This window comes from Chenopodium quinoa, unplaced genomic scaffold (assembly GCF_001683475.1).
Source record: "Chenopodium quinoa cultivar QQ74 unplaced genomic scaffold, ASM168347v1, whole genome shotgun sequence".
Lineage (NCBI taxonomy): Eukaryota > Viridiplantae > Streptophyta > Magnoliopsida > Caryophyllales > Amaranthaceae > Chenopodium > Chenopodium quinoa.
In genome coordinates, this window is record NW_018742730.1 from 1,810,386 (window position 1) to 1,828,833 (window position 18,448).

Below are 18,448 nucleotides of genomic sequence, written 5' to 3' on the forward strand. Positions count from 1 at the left end.
AGTAGACCACGAGTTATTTCTTCTCATATGCACCCCTAGACAAAGGGTGATTGCCTCATTTGGGACTTACTGCGCTCTAATTTAGATTTGCCGGTGAAGCTCTCTCATATGTTAGAAGGAGGAGAAAAATAATGTCAATGTCAAAGAATTTGGATAAGGTAAAAGGTTTCGTCATAGGTCAATCCATATTCCATTTTTTAAGACAATCAATCCATATTCCATTTAATGATACTCGAATTAACACCCGTGCAAAACATTACACTGACAGTGTTGTTCTAGGTGTAGTACTTGGTGGTTCGGACTGGATCGAAACGAATCCAATTAGTTAACCTACACAGGTGACAAACGTTGTTGCCTTTAGGGGTGGCTCAAGGAACCCTTTTGAAGCTTAAGTCACTAAGTGTTTAGAGAGAGAAAATGTATTTAGATAGAAAGAGTGTATAATAAATTTTAGTGTCTAAACCCCTTTTTGTTGTATATGACCCTGTATTTATAATTGTATGATCTCCTTTCAGCTGAAGTCGTACGATTCATACCCATATTTGACACAAGATCCGCCCCCAAAATTAACAACACCGCCATCATACTTCTCAATTTCTCAAGTCAATTCCCCCCTCTCCACCGGAAAAAAACTCATCACTCCTCAAATCACTACACACATAATGCTCTAGTACTCAATCAAACACTCAAACCAAACCATCCCAATCAATTAAAATGCTCAACACCGTCCAATCTCCGATCACCGTCAAAACCACCACCATCACAATCTTCTCTCTCCTCCTCCTCTACCACCTCCGCCCCACCACCTCCGCCCCAATCCTCGGCCTGGACTCCTTCCTAACCCAACAATTCCAACTCGACCCACACGCATCCAACGACACCCTCCCTTCCCTCCCATCCCACCTCAAATCCACCCTCTCAACCACCGCAACAACCACCACCCTCGACCACCGCATCACCTCCCTCCTCTCCCTCTCCCTCCCAACCTCCGTCCACATCAAACTCGTCGGCCCCTCTTTCACCCCCTCCTCCGCCTCCACCCTCTCCTCCTTCCTCTCTTCTTCTCACTCCTCCTCCCCCTTCCACGTCATCACCCCCTTTGACTCCACTCTCCACCACCTCTCCCTCTCCCACTCCCTCCACCACGACGCCTCTCTCTCCTCCCCTTCTCTCTCCTCCTCTCTCTCCTCCGCAATCCGCGCTTCTCTCGCCTCATCTACGTCATCTCTCCGGTCATCCCTCTTGTCTGTTTCTTACTCCGTTGTCGATGAGATCATAGCTGCTGACTTCCGCCGCGAGAAGCCCCTTCATGGGTATACCGTCTATCTCATCAATCTCGGCGCCCAATCGAAACCGTATGCTTATACGTATTCGGGCTCAACTGGGTCGGAATTGTCTTCGCCGAGCTTTACAAAGTGCTTGGGTTCGGTTTGGGTGAGTAAGGATAGGTACATTTGGGTTGATTTGGGTGCTGGCCCGGTGGATTACGGGCCGGGTCTTTCGGGTGATGGGGTTCTTCCAAAGGGGGAGTTTCATCCTCTTGCTGCTTTTCATGGGAAGGCGAAATCGGATAAGGCGGTGTTGGCTGATTTAGCTTCGTTGGTTTATAGTGCTTATCAGATATTGCTTGTTCCTTCTTTGAGAATTCCTGTTCCTTTTGAGAATAATCTTGTTGTTCAGTTTATTCATGTTGTTGGGAGTGATGGTAATGATCATAATAGTTATGGGTTGGATTGGAAATCGATTGAGAATGCTTTGTCGGATAAGGGTTTGTTGCTTGGGGATCAGTCTTTGAGTTTTAAGAAGTATGAGATTAATTATAAGGAGTGTGCTTTGTGTTCCTTTGCTGTTTCCAAGTCGAAAAGCTCGTATACTAGTAGGTTTTTGTTTGATAACTATACTTTGATTGTGAGTGAATATGTGGACTCGAAGAAGTTGCATCAGATACTGTCTGATTCGGCTGATGAGTTTAAGAGGTTGGCGGGTGTTCATGAGGAGGATGATTTTAAGAGGGTTATCCCGGTGTATGTTTTCGATTTGGATGATAATACGTTGCTTTTGCTTGATCGGTTTCATCAATCTGTTGCGTTTAAGGATATGGTGATTGCGATTAGGACAAGAAATACTCAGACTGTGAGCGATTATAGTTGCAATGGGCGTCATGTTTTTACTCAGACTAGAGAGCTTGAGAGGCCGATTATTGGATCAGTCTTGCAGAGTATGTGGGGTGTGTCTCCAACCCATTTGAGATGGAGCCCCAGGCATAATACCACTTTGGTTGATTATACTTGGAGTGTTGGGCAAACTCCATTTGGACCGTTCTCGGAGATTTCTTCTTTGTCGTTTGTGCAGAAGGATGCTGCTCGAAGGAATGTTCTTTTGACCACTTTGAATTATACTGTTTCGAGTGCCATAGAAGTCCTTCAATCTGTTAAGGCACATGGTGGGTATCATAAGCTATTGAAGGGTAACCAGGTTACTGAATTCTCACAGAGGTGGTCTCTTTTTAAGTATAAGCTAGATAAGATGATTACAGCGCTGTCCCATTTGGAATTTGAGTTGGCCTCATATTACTTGAGATCATCGGAACATGACTTGTATGCCATGCACTCAATCATCTATCGTGCATCACAGGAGTTGGATGCTTCACTTGTGTGTTTCACAGATCCACCAGTTCCATGGGCCTCTATGTATATGTCTGCTGCAACTTTTGTCATTCTTTGTTTTGTTTATGCTAAAAGGGACAAGTTCTTCAGGAACAAAACAAAGCAGTTCTAAAGCATCAAAAGGGGTTGTAATATTGAACAGGATGAGCACTTGTATTTCTATAGGAGGCAGGCTACCAGGTTAGAAATCATTACTCGATTTGAATAGACCTGTATTTTATTTTGAACAGTTTTCTTTTTTTGGGAACAAATACCAAGTAAGAATCTCATCAGTTTTGATATGTGCATTATTTTGTTTCTCAATTTTTCGGTTTTGCTGAGTCTTGAATACTATCATAAGAAAAGTAGGGCGTCATACACGGAAATGCAATTGTAATTTCCACTGCTGTCTCTCATTTAGCCACTGTTAGCAACAGCAGTATTGTTATGGGCCCGACTTCACCCAATCTTCAGATTCTTGCATTTATTTTATGTTTTACTTAATTGATGACAATCCAACTCATATTTTATGTATGCAAGAAGAAAACTGGTTATTGACTTTGCCCTTCTAGTAGGATCTGGCTGAAGTTTGCCCTTCTCTAGCTTTTAGGCATACAATATTGGTTTTAAAGTTTGAAGTCGAACTCATTCGAGTTAGGAAACTATATGCTTTCCTGTAGTCTTAATAAAATTAGAGCATTTTAGGTATGCCATGTGGGTTGGTGCACATATGTGTTAATGTCTGTTTTATGTGGTTGGGTTGGTGGTTCTGTGAAATTGTAGGGGTTGTAGGCCTTGTTGTCTGAGAAAGCAAATTTGGAGAGAGTATATGACAGAAGCAAAGACATTTGGTAGTTTATTGATAAATTTTCACTTCTCTTTCCACTTTAATAAACATGGAGGCGTGGTAGAAGTTTTGCTACAGCTTTGAATATTTTATATACTTATCAATTTAGCTAAAGCTGGTTTTGAAAAGTAAAAAGAGGGGGGGGGGGGGGGGGGGGGGTAATGCAACCCGATGAGAATTTTGAAGTTATTTGAACAAGGGATTGTTGGCAGATCACTGCTAGCCAGGGTCCAGAAACAGAAGACCATACTAGGCTTTAAAAGTTTTATTGAGGAGTTGGGAAGTAAGAAGGATAATGAACTGATTAGGATTCTAGTAAATGGGGCTTGGTTATCAAAAAGAGATGAGCTGCTGCAATTGGGTAGATATTGATAAGCAATAATGAATATCCAGGACCCAGGACTCCTGGAGGGAAGAAAACATATCCAAATTCTTGGTTACAAAAAAAGTATGCTATTTTCCAAGGAATATGGAAAGCAGATGGGAAATCAGCCGAATTGAGATTTGGATTAACTCAACAAAAGCCATCTGAGCTATTTCCAATCCGTGGTTGCAGGGAGGAGCCTTCAATTGCTTGATGAATTAGAAGTCTTGCAGGTAGATTTTCTTATATAGTAGCTTTTATCACGGTTGATAGATATCTAGTTTTTAAAGCTCATAAGCTAAAGTTAGTACGGAGTAATTTGAGCAAGAAATGAGCCAGCTTAAATTTCCTGTGTTTTGTTGGCCCAAAAAAAAATAAAAAACAAAAAAACTTATTCATTCTCCAGCCATCCTGCTTCAGAAACCCCTTGAGCCACTGTTTCAATTTATCTCCTTCCCTCTACACCTGGCACAGGTTCTTCTCATTCAGGCTTGGCAACAAGCAACGAAGCACTAACAACAAAGAAGAAATCTAGCTCAGTTCAACTCATAGCCCCCAATCCCACGCATGTAGTTCAGATGATTGACCATTTACTTAGGTCACAGCATACCAGAACTGGCAGCATCTCAGTGCTTTGTGTAAAGGTGACTCTTAAATCTTTAGTTCATCTCTACTGGAGACTCATTTTTTCTCCTTTCAGGTTTAGACTCTCAGAAATACCAAGATTAATCCGTAGGCCCTTAGATATGGCATATGCATGTTGAGAAAACTATTCAAGTGATTAGGGTTTTGAACTCGGTGTTAATTGACCTTCCCATTTTATGTATTGAATTGGTAGGAGGGTGTGTGCGCGCTGAAATAGGTAAGGAAAACCATTGAATATACTTTGTAAATGTTTGCTTGACGGTGGGATAGAAAGGAAACTGCAATACAAGTTGAATGTGTCTGCTTTAACATATTTGTTTCATGGTGGGATTGTAAAGAAACAAAATTAGCTTACCAGATGATGTGTTTGCATTACATGTTTGCCCTACAGTAGGATGGAAAGAACATGAAAGTAGCTTTACCTGATGGTACGGAGTATATGTTTTTCATTACATGTTGTTTGCTTCTCAGTGAGATAGAAAGAAAACGAAACTAGCAAAGGAGAAAGAGAGAGAGCAGCCATGCCTAAGTTGATTGCTTACCAGATGATATGTTTGTCGATTCTGTTGATGTAGGCAGATTGATGATGGGATGGTGAGAGAGATAGGAATTGTGTTGTACAAACTCATGACTATGATTATATGAAGAACTTTTGGACCAAAACATTGCAATTGGGTAAACCAATTCATATTAACTTCGCATCTACATAAACTTTGAATGTACTTACGATTACTTATTATAATGGTTTGTAAAATATATCCTTTTCATGCACATTCGTTCCAATAATCCTTTTCTTAGAAAGAGTACTCTATGTTTTATAAGACCAAATAAGAGAAAAAAGTGTATTAATTGCATAAATGTTGTAAAAACGAAAAACATATGTTACATCTAACAGCTTTTTCCAACTATACATCTGAGCTGACCCGCGAATCGGGTAAGCCTCCTCACGTATGTTCCAGGTTTTGATTTGATAAAATCTTTCTTGAAACGCCTCTGGTCTAAGGGGTGTCCTGATTCTACAAAGTAAGCTCCGTTCAAGAACACATCATTCTCCGATCTCCATATCCATTTTTTCCATTCTTCGCCGACAACATTGTTCCTGTTTGTGATCTGTTTCATTCAAATATAAAAAAAAAATTGATGAATATCAAACAAAGAAAAACAACATTGAATCTTTTGCATGTGATTAGAGTAACTAATGCCATGTTAGTATAATTGATGGTGAATTGTTTGTGTTTCTTACCATTTTAGCTGTAGGATTTGGAGGAGCGATGAATCGATTGCCTTGACTGATGATGGTGGGATGCGAAGTACCACCGATAGCATACATTATCCAGTGTGTGTAATCGTTGTTGAGAACATGGAAGAAACCGTATCTACACCTTGGCATTCTTTGGACAAGCCCCTTTCCAAAGTGGTTAAATGCTAGTGATATTTGCATGATCTCATCCTTTGGATCAGTATCACTAGCACCAAACAACAGCACCTGTACATAGTCATCCCATATTACAGTTAAAGAAAAAAAAGATGTAATGCGAGATGTTAAACTTTATAAACTTTGACCATAGTTTTTACCCGTATGTACTTCGTAATATTTATTGACTTACGTGGTCATGTCTGGTGAAATGGTTGTTAGAAAGGGTGATGGCAGTGGAACCCTTAACGATGTCGATAAGACCATCTCTGCAATTCCACATAGAAAGATGGTCGAGCCAAATGTTGGTGGAGGCAAAGATGTTGATACCATCTCCATCATCAGCACCCCTAATGCCAACATGGTCATGTGTGTCCCTAATTAGTCCTCCAGGAGCAGGCTTAATATCATGGATCTTAATGTTATGAATGATGACATTGTTTGCAAATTGGATGGTGATCCCAGCTCCATCGGCTATCCGGACTTGTGCACCACGACCATCGATCGTCTTGTCGCTTGTCACCAATAGTTCTCCACTGAGCACAATCCTCATATCCCTAGCAAATGTAATCCACAAGGGACCAGGTTGAAGCACCCCAAAACGGAGGGTTCCTGGCCTGGGGTTAACAACGTTGTCATCAGCAGGGTCTGTTACTACATAATACGGACCGTCTTTTCCTCCGGTGGTCCGACGTCCAAAACCCTTAACACAGTCCGCTAATCTTTTTCGGTCTTGAGCCCAATTAGCCTTGCACCTCCAGCAACGGTCAATTGGGTTTTGAGCCTTGCATGCACCCCTGTACTTACCTAGCCCTCTTCTTGTACTATTGGTTCCTTCTAATGACCTGCAAATTTGTCATTGAGAATTTATGATCAAACTAAATTATGTCATGTACATTAACAAAGGATTTTCTTGTGTATAGGAGCAAATTTTTAATATGACTAATTAACAAGATATTAATTCCATAATGAAATCAACATCGCAAATGCCAAAACACAAAAATAAAACTACTAGTAATAATGTATTTGTCCTGCTAACTCGAGTCAGATTGATCTATGAGAGATTTCAAACTAATAGGACCCTTTTCTTACCAACCCAAAAAAATAATGTGCAATTATACCCTCTAGGGAGCCCTAGATGTTTATATGATACAGTATTATGATTAATTATTGTTGCATAGTTTTGATAACTATTGAAACTCTATGCATGAATACATCTACCTTAAAAGAAACATATAATAATACAATGATAATTCCTATATATAGATGAAAAATTGGGAAAAAAAAAAATTACCGATGGACATGGTAGTTAAATTCATCCATAACTTCAGTAGGTTCATGATGATAGGCTTGTAATGAAGCATTATAAGCTTCAGCAAGTTTTCTCTGAAACCATTCATCGTGTTCATGCTGTTTAACAGTGTTGTTTCCTACAATGTTAGCTTGTGTAGTAGGAATAATGGCCACCAAAATGGTTACAAAAATGAAAACGGGGATTTTAATCTTGTTATTTGCAAATTCCATGGCTTTTAATTATAATTTGCAAAATCAATCTTCCCTTTTCTTATTAAAATTAAATAAAACTAATGGGGGCGACCTCTATTTTATTTTATTTTATTATTATTTTTTTTTTGCGCAAGGCTCAGGGCACGATAGACTAAAACAATTGAATTTGTTAAGCACTCAACATGGTCCTGCCCGGCCTATGCACTCTTTTTTTTTCTTCTTATTTTGAAGGTATATATTTTTACACTTTTATTATTTTTTAAGATCTAGTATAAGAATGTATGAATTGTTATATATTGCCAGAAAGAAATCTATAATAAGGATTGTGCATAATCATACAATAAGAAATGTGCCTAAAAAAGTGGTAAACCACATTTTCCTCTAATTTTCATTCCAGTCCTATATTTGATAGCAAACCACAATCTAATACAAATTTTATCCTAATATTAGGCTTAATGTTTTTTTGGTGTCAAAAGCTAATAATAGGATTTGACTATTCTACAGTCAGGGCTCTGAATTCATATGCTAGTAAGAAACAAGGTTCTTTCAAAAACATTTGTTTAAAGTCAATTGTGAATTTTAGTCTAATCTAAATTATTTGGGGAGTGATAGACTATTTCCTAACCTTTCCATGGCCTATTGGCCAATATTTGTGAATTTAATAGTGGTAAAATCAGTGTTTACCTAAAAATGCCTTTTACCACTGTTAAATTCACAAATATTTACACTTAAATAATCATTTAAAATTGCAAACTCCTAATAATTGTACGAAGTATAATCAATGACACTTTAGCAAAATCACTTAAGTCCATTGTTCAACTCCCTTGTAGAATAGGAGATTTGGGAAATTGTAATTCCCTCATATTCATAAGAGAATTTACTAGACAATCATTGTATGTTGTCCCTACGTACAAAACTATTAGAAATTTAACACATCAACAGAACATGGGAAAAAATTAAGAGTCAAATATAAATTGAATTTAATGGAACTTGTGCCTATTATTTTAGCCAATAAAAACATTACAAATTAGAGTTGTATGTGTAGCCTTTACCAAACAGGTCTCTAATTACACAAGCAGATCTACTTGGACGAATAGGTCTCTAATTACATTTCTCTTATATAACATGATGGGATTAAAATTGAGCGTTTAGTTACCTTTGTAGTTAGTCACCTTATGAACTTCGTGCATCTAGGAATTATCGAGTCATTAGGGATAATCCCATCTCTACTTTCGACTTGGTGCTCAATCAACTTTCACTTAGCATGAAGCTACGCCAATGGTTCATGAAAAACAATGTAGGCGTTTAACATTTATCATCAAGTGAAGGTTACCAACCCCCTCCTTTCCAATCTGATATGGTTGGGTTGATGTTTTTCTCGAGGAAATTCGATCAAGTTTATAAACTGAGGGGATGTCAGTGTCATTTCACCCAATAAGTAAGGCAGCTTTGTCATTTTATCTACTTTAATTTTCTTTCTAATTAACGGGAGCTCTCTATTGTAATTAGCTCCTCTCCTTGCTTGTATACTTATATCATGGCAAAAGTGAACCAATGTAATGCATGATATATGGGTAGTGGCTAGAGGTACGCAACGTGCAGTGCTGGACCGTCGCGGGCCGTGCCTTGCCGTGCCTGGTGGTGACCCGTGCCTTGCTTACGTCTTGGCATGTCGTATCGTGCCGTGCCGGGCCACTATTTAGCACACCACAGCCCACTTGTCGTGCAGTGCCGGACACCGGACCGCCAATAATTTTTTTTATTTTTTTTAAAACAACTTTTAAAGTGGATATACTATTAAATAATTTGACTAATTTATGTTTATGTTTTTTTGTTATTATTATATATTGTTCTTTTTATTATTCTTATTTTTATTATTGTAGTTCTTTATTATTATTTATGTTATTTTATGACCGTGTCGGGCATGTCGTGCTGGCGGGCCAAACTACCACCTGCGGGTTCGTGTCGAATTCTTGAAATCGTGTTCACGTCACGGCCCAGGGCCCACTTTTCGGTCATCGAACCGTGCCATTGGCAAGCTCGTGTCGTGCCAAACCCGAGCCGCATGCGGGCTGGTACGGCTAATGCCCACCTTTAGTAGTGGCTCTAATTTTGGTACATTAAGTACACAACAAAAGATGGATGACCATATTCATGGCATTAGTTTGAAATTCATGTATTGGACATGAGACGGAGAGAAGCTAAGAGTTCATATCGGGAACTGTCAGATTGTGTAAATCTCCTTGCCTATCATATTCTCATTCATGAATATTTATAGGGTGTACAACCTAAGATATGAGAATCTAAGATATACATAAATACACAAAATATATCCACATAATATATACTAGAGAATATTAACATATTCTCTAACACGCCCCCGCAGTTGTAGTGGGAGGAAGACGAACGCTAAGACTGTAACGAAAGTCAAAGAATAGTTGACGGGGAAGTCCCTTAGTGAAAATGTCTGCATATTTATATGACCAGGGAACATGAAGTACTCGAACAAGACCCAACGCGACTTGCTCACGAACGAAATGGATGTCCAACTCTATATGCTTCGTCCGCTGATGATTGACGGGATTGCTAGAGAGGTAAACAACATACACATTGTCACAATATACAAGGGATGCCTTCCGAAGAGGGCAATGGAGCTCAAAAAGCAGATTCCTAAGCCAACAAGTTTCGGCAACTACGTTAGCTACGCCTCTATATTCTGATTCTGCGCTGGACCGAGACAAAGTTGCTTGACTTGTGGCAGACCATGATATTAAATTGTCCCCCAAGAACACACAATATCCGGAGGTCGATCATCTAGTGTCGGGGCAGCCCCCAATCAGCGTCCGTATAGGACACTAGTCTGGTCAGTGCAGATGGAAAGAGATGAAGACCGAGGTCTTTGGTACCTTGGATGTACCTGATGGTGCGCTTGAGAGCATTAAAGTGAGGCTCTCGAGGTTCATGCATGAAAAGGCAGACTTGCTGTACTGCGTAGGCTATTTCTGGCCGTGTAAAGGTTAAGTACTGCAATGCGCCAACCAAACTGCGATAGAGAGAAGGATCTGAAACAAGCTCGAGCACTTAATTTCAAATTAGTATCAACCGGAGTAGCAACCATTTTGCAATTATCCATGTTAGCCCTATGGATAATTTCTTCAGCATACTTCTTTTGAGAAAGATACATGTGGGTCGGCGTTCTAGTAACCGAGATGCCCAAGAAGTAGCTTAGAGCACCAAGATCAGTCATTGAAAATTCGGATTTCAGTAAATCAATGATAGAAGATTTCAATGCCTCGGATGATGCGGTTAGCACTATGTCGTCCACATAAAGCAATAAATATGTCGTATCATGTCCTCTTCGAAAAATGAAAAGGGAAGTGTCTCTCTTGCTACATACAAACCCAATGCGATGAAGATAGTTGGCAAACCGATGATACCAGGCCCGTGGCGCTTGCTTTAAACCATATAGAGCCTTGTTAAGACGACACACATAAGTAGGAGTATCGCGGTTAACAAATCCGAGCGGTTGATGCATGTACACAGTTTCTTTTAAATCCCCATGAAGAAAAGCATTCTTTACATCTAGTTGATGTATAGGCCAGTTACGTCCCATAGCAATACTCAAAATTGTTCTTATTGTAGCCGGTTTTACAACCGGGCTAAAAGTCTCATCGCAGTCCACCCCAACCTCTTGTGACTTACCATTTACAACAAGCCGAGCCTTATGCCGTTGAAGATCACCATTATCCTTGAATTTATGTTTATAGAGCCACATACACCGAATAATGTTTGCCCCTTCCGGTTTAGGAACTAGATCCCAAGTATGTTGCTTTGTGAGAGCATTAAACTCCTCGTGCATTGCCGCATTCCAATTCGGGTCAAGTAAGGCTAACTTGGGGCTTTTAGGCAAAGGTGATATTGCTTGGACAGAAAGGTTGAATTGGAATTTAGGCTTAAAAATCCCATGGCTGGCACGAGTTTTCATTTGTGGTGATAATGGTATTGGGCTTGGGGGAAGTGACCCAAATTGAATGGTAGGTGGGCTTGAGTGAGGTGAGTTATTCGGACTGGAGAGAGTTGGGGGAGTTGGTGTGACTGGGCTTGAGGGAGGTAGGGCAGCAGACTCTGGGCCAACTGTCTGGGTAGTCCTGTGGTGGGCCGTGGATGAATGAACAGGCCCACGGTCCAACATAGGGCTATTGTGCCCAGCAGTAGCCACGGTAGGAGAAGGTGGGCTGGTGAAGCTGGCCTGGACTGGGCCGACAGTAAGGGGAGAGGAGTGCTGAAGTTGGTGGGCTACGATTGGAGTTAGAGCAGGGGAGGGGTTCGAATCTAGGAAAGAGTATTTCGAAGCTTTAAACTGTTAAATATTTGAGAAAGGAAATATATGTTCCACAAAAGTAACATGCCTAGATATGATTGTTTTATTTGTGGATAAATCGTAGCAAAGATATCCCATATGGGTAGATGGGTAACCTAGAAAAATGCAAGGTGATGATCTAGGTGAGAGCTTGTTAGATTCCGTTGATAAGAGATTGGGGAAGCATAGGTAGCCGAAAGTTCTTAGGTGGTTATAGGAGGGACTACGACGATAGTGAATTTCGGTTGGGCTTTTATTCTTCAATGTGGTAGTAGGAAGGACATTGAGAATATGAGCAACGACACTTAAAGCATATACCCAAAAAGATGGGGGAGGTGAGGCATGAAAAAGGAGAGGGCGAACCATATTATTTATTGTGCGAATGATTCTCTCGGCCTTACCATTTTGTTGTGATGTATGAGGACATGACAAACGGAAAACTAAGCCGTGTTTAGCACAAAGTTGAAGGAAGGGAGAGTTTTCGAATTCACGACCGTTATCACTTTGAAAGGTTTTTATGCGTTTTTCAAATTGAGTGAAAACATACTCCCTAAATTGCAAAAAATATCAAACACTTGAGATTTATATTTAATAGAAAAGATCCATAGAAAATGAGTGAAATCATCTAAAAACACCAAATAGTATTTATGACCCAATTTGCTAGTAATAGGGGATGTCCATAAATCCGCATGAATAATGTCAAAAGGAGAGAAAGTGACACTTAAAGAAGATTTAAACGGAAGTCTTATATGCTTCCCTAAAGGACAAGAGTAGCAAAATCGGGTATGTGACCCATTATTACAATGAATTAAATTCCTTTTTCTCAAAAGATTGAAAACTGAAGGGCCGGGATGACCAAGACGACTATGCCAAACCGACGGTAAAATTGCAGTTAGGGAGAGGTGTTGATTATTTGTTGCAGCGGAATTGAAAGAAAAAGGATAAAGGTCTCCACCACTATTTCATCTCGCTAGAGGTCTCCCCGTATTGAGATCCTTCACAGAAAAACTAAAGGGGTCAAACTCTATAGAAACAGAATTATCACTAGCAAACTTCCTAACTGAGATTAAATTTTTAATGATATTAGGAGTGTAAAGGACATTCTTAAGAGTGAAAGGAGGATGAGGGGAGGGTGTAGTGGTTGTGACATAGCCTTGAATTGGAATGCGTGTGCCATCACCAACCAAAATAAATTGAGGAGAATTTAAATTAGATAGTTTAGAGAGATTACCCGCGGTATGAGTAAGGTGTGAGGAAGCACCGGTGTCCATGTACCAACCGTTGTCGGTTTGTTGAAGTTGCAACGAGCTATACGCCTGTCCCAAGTCCGTTGGGGACATTAACGGCCCATATTGAGCCTGTGGGGCTGGACGAGGGCCAAATACGCCTTGTTGTGGGCGCATAAACTGCTGGGCTGGGCCTGTGGGGTATGGGCAGGGGGGAGATGCCCACTGACCCTGTTGGGCTGGTTGCTGCCACGGAACTGGGCCGGCCCACTGTTGTTGGGGTGCACTTTGGCCAATGGGCCATTGTTGCTGTTGTTGTTGCGGTGAGTCCTGCGCTGCTTGTACCCCATTTGTCGCGCCCTTTGCCACCCTTAGAGTGGTTTGGTTTGCCTCGGCCACGGTCAGCCCCTCTGCCACCACCACGTGGAGGCTGGTCGGATTGTTGAGGCAGTGCTGACGTGGCAGGTGGGCCGGTTTGAGTCACAAGAGCGTGTTGACTATGCTCTTCCTGCTTAGATTTTCGCGTTTCCTCCAAAAGAAATGGCAAACGGGCCTTGTTGAACGAGGGCATAGGGTCGGCCTGCTGGGTCATAATAGCAAGGGTGTCATACTCACCTTTTGGCAGCCCTTTAATGAGCTGCAGTACCATGGAGTCGTCCGAGACCGGCCTATCAACGTTTGCAAGTTGATCGGCTAACAATTTAATGTGTTTACAGTACTCGGCCATGCCAGAATAATCCTCAAGGCGAGTGTTGGTGAATTGTTCCTCTAGGTAGACTGCACGAGTGTGCTTGTTGTCATGAAAAATTTCCTCCAAGCGTTTCCATAAATCAAGAGCCGTCGCACCTTGCTTCATGATGGTTTGAACCAAATCCCGAGAGTTTGTACCATAGATCCATTGTTTAAAAATGGCATCGAGGCGCTTCCATGTAGCATCATCAATTTTCGGGGGTCGAGGGACATCAGAATCAATATGATCAAGTACATTACATGAATATTCTCATGGTTATCTTAGCCATGAATAAATTGTGAAAATCCAATTATTACGGAGTATATGTTATCTTAGCCATGGTTGTTCGATCTTCATGTATTAGTCTTTAAAGGTTGGAGGTGGACAGGTTCAAATGTTGATGAGTGAAATAGAGGAACGATTCACTAAATTATGGCTATTATAAAGTAATAAAACTTGTTCACACTTTTGCATCAGATTGAAACTCAATCATGAAAATACTATTTTATTATAAACTGCTACCTTGGATATATAAACTGCTACCTTGAATATATAGGTCATGTTTGATGGTAGCGTTTAAGGTAACGGTTAGCGTTTCATAATACGTTGTTTACTAAGAAAAACCAATGTCTTCGATAGCGGTTTTGTAAAACTGTTACTTGAAGTAGCGGTTCAACAATGAAAATGGTCACTACGTTAATTTATGGCTCGTTTTGTATTACTGTAGTTTTCAGTATTTTGTTTTTGAAAGTCACACAATATATGTCATATAGAAAGTAAAAAATTAGTTGTCAAACTTATCGATATCATGAATAATAGAAAGCCGACAACTCTAATTTTCTGTTTCGGTTTTTCATTTCCAAGAATACTAAAAATTGAAAAAAAATAGGAAAATTTGAAAAATACCACCATGTAAAGTAGTAAACTAGTGTGTATCCCGGGCGATGTGTAACACCCCCGATTTACTAACTAATAATAAATAAGAAATAAAGGAAAAATAAACAACCTTTAACTAAAATTGCGGAAGAATATACCTAAATCGAGGTATCACCGCCACACTCAACCCTGTCAAGTGTTAAGGCTTACAAAATCCCAATAATTACAACCCAATAAACTAGGTGAGCTATTTATACAACTTTATAAGCTCATGACATCACACTAATCGAAACACTTGAACTCCTTTAGCTACGACCACTTGATCAACCTGCTTAGAATATCTTGACTGCTCACCATTAAGGACAAATTCCAAAATAGATCGTCGCAAGGCCACCATAAGAAAAAGACATGGCCGCAAACACAAGTAGCACAACAAAATAACACACACGTCAGCAAAAGCTGAGTAATCACCACATATCAGAATATAGAGTATAATTGAATAATAGACAATACTAGCTCAATTAAACAATGTAGTTCGAAGCTACATTACACATTGTACACTGAAAAAAATAACCTTTATTAACTCAACCTCGAACAATAATAATCCTTTACTCGACTAACTCGTAACCAATAAGTGTGCCATGCTCTTTGTTCTATACCTAGCCTTGGACATGGGTAATTCAAATAAAACCAACAAGTATAAAAACTTGAATACTCCCAATAACTAGAAAACACCTTGAACCAGACCACATATGGGTCAATCCCACTGTAGGAGACCATAGAAAATAAATAAATAAAGATTGTACACCTCATTCTTAACTCATGATCATTATCTCATTACCAATATGCCAAGGACTAAGGTCTATAACGCCGAGTCTCAAACCAATAACAAAATAATAATCTCAACCTTTTGATCTCATACATCGATCAAGTAATCTTTCACATGATAATAAATTCTCAATATTGGCACATGTTCCCAAATAACATGACAATTTGATTCATAAACATCTCAACTCTTAGAGAAATAATACTTATAACCCAAATATAATCAAATCTCAACCCAAAAATAATACTCTACATTAACAACCCTAAAACCTCAATATAACAATACTCCCCATAACAACAACATTAAAACCCTAGCAATAATTGTACAATCAATATATACAACAAAAATAAATAATACGATACTCAAATCTAATCAAATCATATAATACCATAATAATTAATCATATATACAAAAAGTACAAATAATAAATCATATCACACATAACAATACGAAAATACAAACATCTCAAAAATATAGTGTGATTACCTTTCCGATCAATACCCAAACAATCGAAACACTGTTATGAAATTACCATGCTAATGCTTCAAATGCGTGAAGCATTAGCATGAAAATTAAGCATTAGCATGAAAATAATAATTAATGCTATTGCTAATGCTTCAAATGCGTGAAATATTGGTTGCGAAGCCGATCTATCAAACTAATAAATATGATCATACATATAGGGCTGCCAGATGAAACTCTCCACTACACCATAGAAGAATAAAGTAAAACAAAAGTAGTTTAAAGAATAATGGCTATAAATCTTCAAAACTCACGGCAGCTATCTTTTTTTTTTTTCTTTTTTTTCTTTTTCTTTTTTTAATAAAATAACAATGTAGGGTTAAAGGATATAAATACTATTAAATAAGATAAGAAAATAAAATTTAAAGTATACAACTCTAATTTTATAATTTGTAAAATCATAAAATATACGGGGATTACACGATGCCCCGAATTGCTAACTTGTGTACTTCTCGCTTTAATTTAATAATTATGTTGGACTATTTGTGTAGTTAGTGTATGTAGTGGTTCAGGGATTGATGTCACTTTTTTTTTTTTTTTTTTTTTTTTTTTTTACATTATATGTATTTATATTTTAATCTTGTGAAAAATAAATGAATTATATTACCTCTAATTTACTTAATAAATGAAAGGAATATTATAATATTATGTGAAACTTGAATCATTAATAATAGTTAGTTGAAATGGTAAAAGTATTACCTATATATATTGGAGTTTATGGATTCGAATCTTGTTAATAGTTAGTGTATGTAGTGGTTAGTGGCACCGTTCCTGTAAAAGGAACGCCTTTTGATAGATAGTATAGATTTTGACATTACCACTTGATTTTTTTTATATATTTTTTAATCGTATCACATTTTTTCTCCAAAACGTTTAAAAGTACCACCACTTTTCTGTGTGATGTCATCATGGGTCCCACTTTTTTCATTTCCCCTCTCTTTCTCCTATTTTCTCCCCTCTTTCTGCCTATTCATCTTGCAAATTTGATTTTAAATATAGCATTTTTGCAAATTAGGAATTAATTTCTGCAATTAAACCTTCAACGAATTGAATTGATTAGTGTAATTAGGGTTTGGGTAATCAATTTGGGGTTTTGCTCAATTCAAAAAGTTAGGGTTTATGAATTGATTAATTGGATGAATATTGGACAATTAAAACATGTAATTGGGGCGAAAACACAATTAAAACATGTAATTGGGGCGAAAACACTAACACAATCCCATGATGACGTCACTCAGAAAAATGGGGTACTTTTTAGCGTTTTGGAAAAAACTAGGTGATACGATTAAAAAAAAAAAATTGAGGTGGTAATGTAAAAATTCACTACTTAACATGGTGGCATTTTTCAAATTTTAACAATAACGAGCAAGCCTTTATAAAATTTATTGGTTTTCCTTGATTAACCCCAATATTAGGGGTCGTTTGGTTGGATCATATGGAATGGGTTGGTTGGAGTTAGTATCCATTCCATAATCCATCTAATTTTTTTGTTTGGTTGAGGTTTTAGTAATGTATCCTCATACCCAAGGGGGTTCTAATTCCCCCCTCCCCACTATCCATGAAATCCCATACCCACCCCTCCCCTCCCCCTAGGATTTATAATCCATCCTATAAATAAAGGATATTATCCATTCCTATAATAAAACCAAATAACTTTAGACTATTAAGGGTTTTAGATTCCATACCTCTTTAGTATGAGATTCCATACCTATCAATTCCAATTTGATGAACCAGACTCCCCTTAGATAGATAGCAATTTTGCGTTTAAAAAAAATGAAATTCCTACCGAACATATACAATAGTTTTGTAATTAAGTTTTATTTTGACACAAATTGTAAATAATTTATAAACTTCCTTGTTTTTGTAGATACACTCAAAATAGAGACTAGCTATTTGAATATAACAATTATTAAAGATGGGAAAATTCTTTAAGAGAAGGGAGAGAAACATTGGTAACATACGGGTGAAAGAGGCACATGAAGATATATAAGTATGTAATAAGAATATCAAGTGATACAAATTATTAGAGAAGAAATAAGCCAAATAGCTGTTTCGGGTCAGACTAGAGTTATAGGTTGTGGTGGATCCGAGTTCAACGCAACTTCAATTTGGATTCCAGTTTTATTTAAGCGGGTTTGTAATAAAAAATTCACAAATTTTGGACTCGGATCAAATTTGACTCAATTAGTCAATTGTCATATGTAAATCCCCCCTCCAATTAGTAGATCGATGTTCAACCCATATAATCACAAATTGCACCATACCCATCCATTTTCCTTCCTATTCTATCTTTGCCTTATTATATTCAGTAAGACATAAGACTAACCATTGGTGGCACATGACGACAAAAGGTCATGAAGGCGACAAAGATATATAGTAGATCTGCATGCTCGCCATAAATAGTTATATGCTTATAGCTCTACCAAAGTATGAGAATGAACAAGGAAGAAAATTTATGAGAATGAATATGTGTTTCTTTTAACATTT

General features: G+C 38.4%; 2 protein-coding genes across 4 annotated transcripts; one reads left to right on the plus strand and one right to left on the minus strand.

The window, feature by feature from the left end:
- Window positions 1-418: 418 nt before the first annotated feature.
- On the plus strand, window positions 419-5,861 carry LOC110723411. 3 transcript variants are annotated; one of them, XM_021902768.1, is made up of 2 exons: window positions 419-2,846; window positions 5,759-5,861. In XM_021902768.1, the coding sequence occupies exon 1, from the start codon at window positions 715-717 to the stop codon at window positions 2,776-2,778; it is 2,064 nt and encodes a 687-aa protein (XP_021758460.1). In that variant the 5' UTR covers window positions 419-714; the 3' UTR covers window positions 2,779-2,846; window positions 5,759-5,861. The 3 variants fall into 3 exon arrangements, with proteins under 3 accessions (XP_021758460.1, XP_021758459.1, XP_021758458.1); XM_021902767.1 differs by having other exon boundaries at window positions 5,753-5,838; XM_021902766.1 differs by lacking the exon at window positions 5,759-5,861 and adding an exon at window positions 4,973-5,288.
- Window positions 5,231-7,825, minus strand: LOC110723413 (pectate lyase-like). The gene is made up of 4 exons (XM_021902769.1): window positions 7,210-7,825; window positions 6,109-6,760; window positions 5,745-5,987; window positions 5,231-5,611 (listed from the first exon to the last, which is right to left on the minus strand). Exons 1-4 carry the CDS (start codon window positions 7,437-7,439, stop codon window positions 5,390-5,392), a joined length of 1,347 nt encoding a protein of 448 aa, XP_021758461.1. The 5' UTR covers window positions 7,440-7,825; the 3' UTR covers window positions 5,231-5,389.
- Between the last annotated feature and the right edge of the window lie 10,623 nt (window positions 7,826-18,448).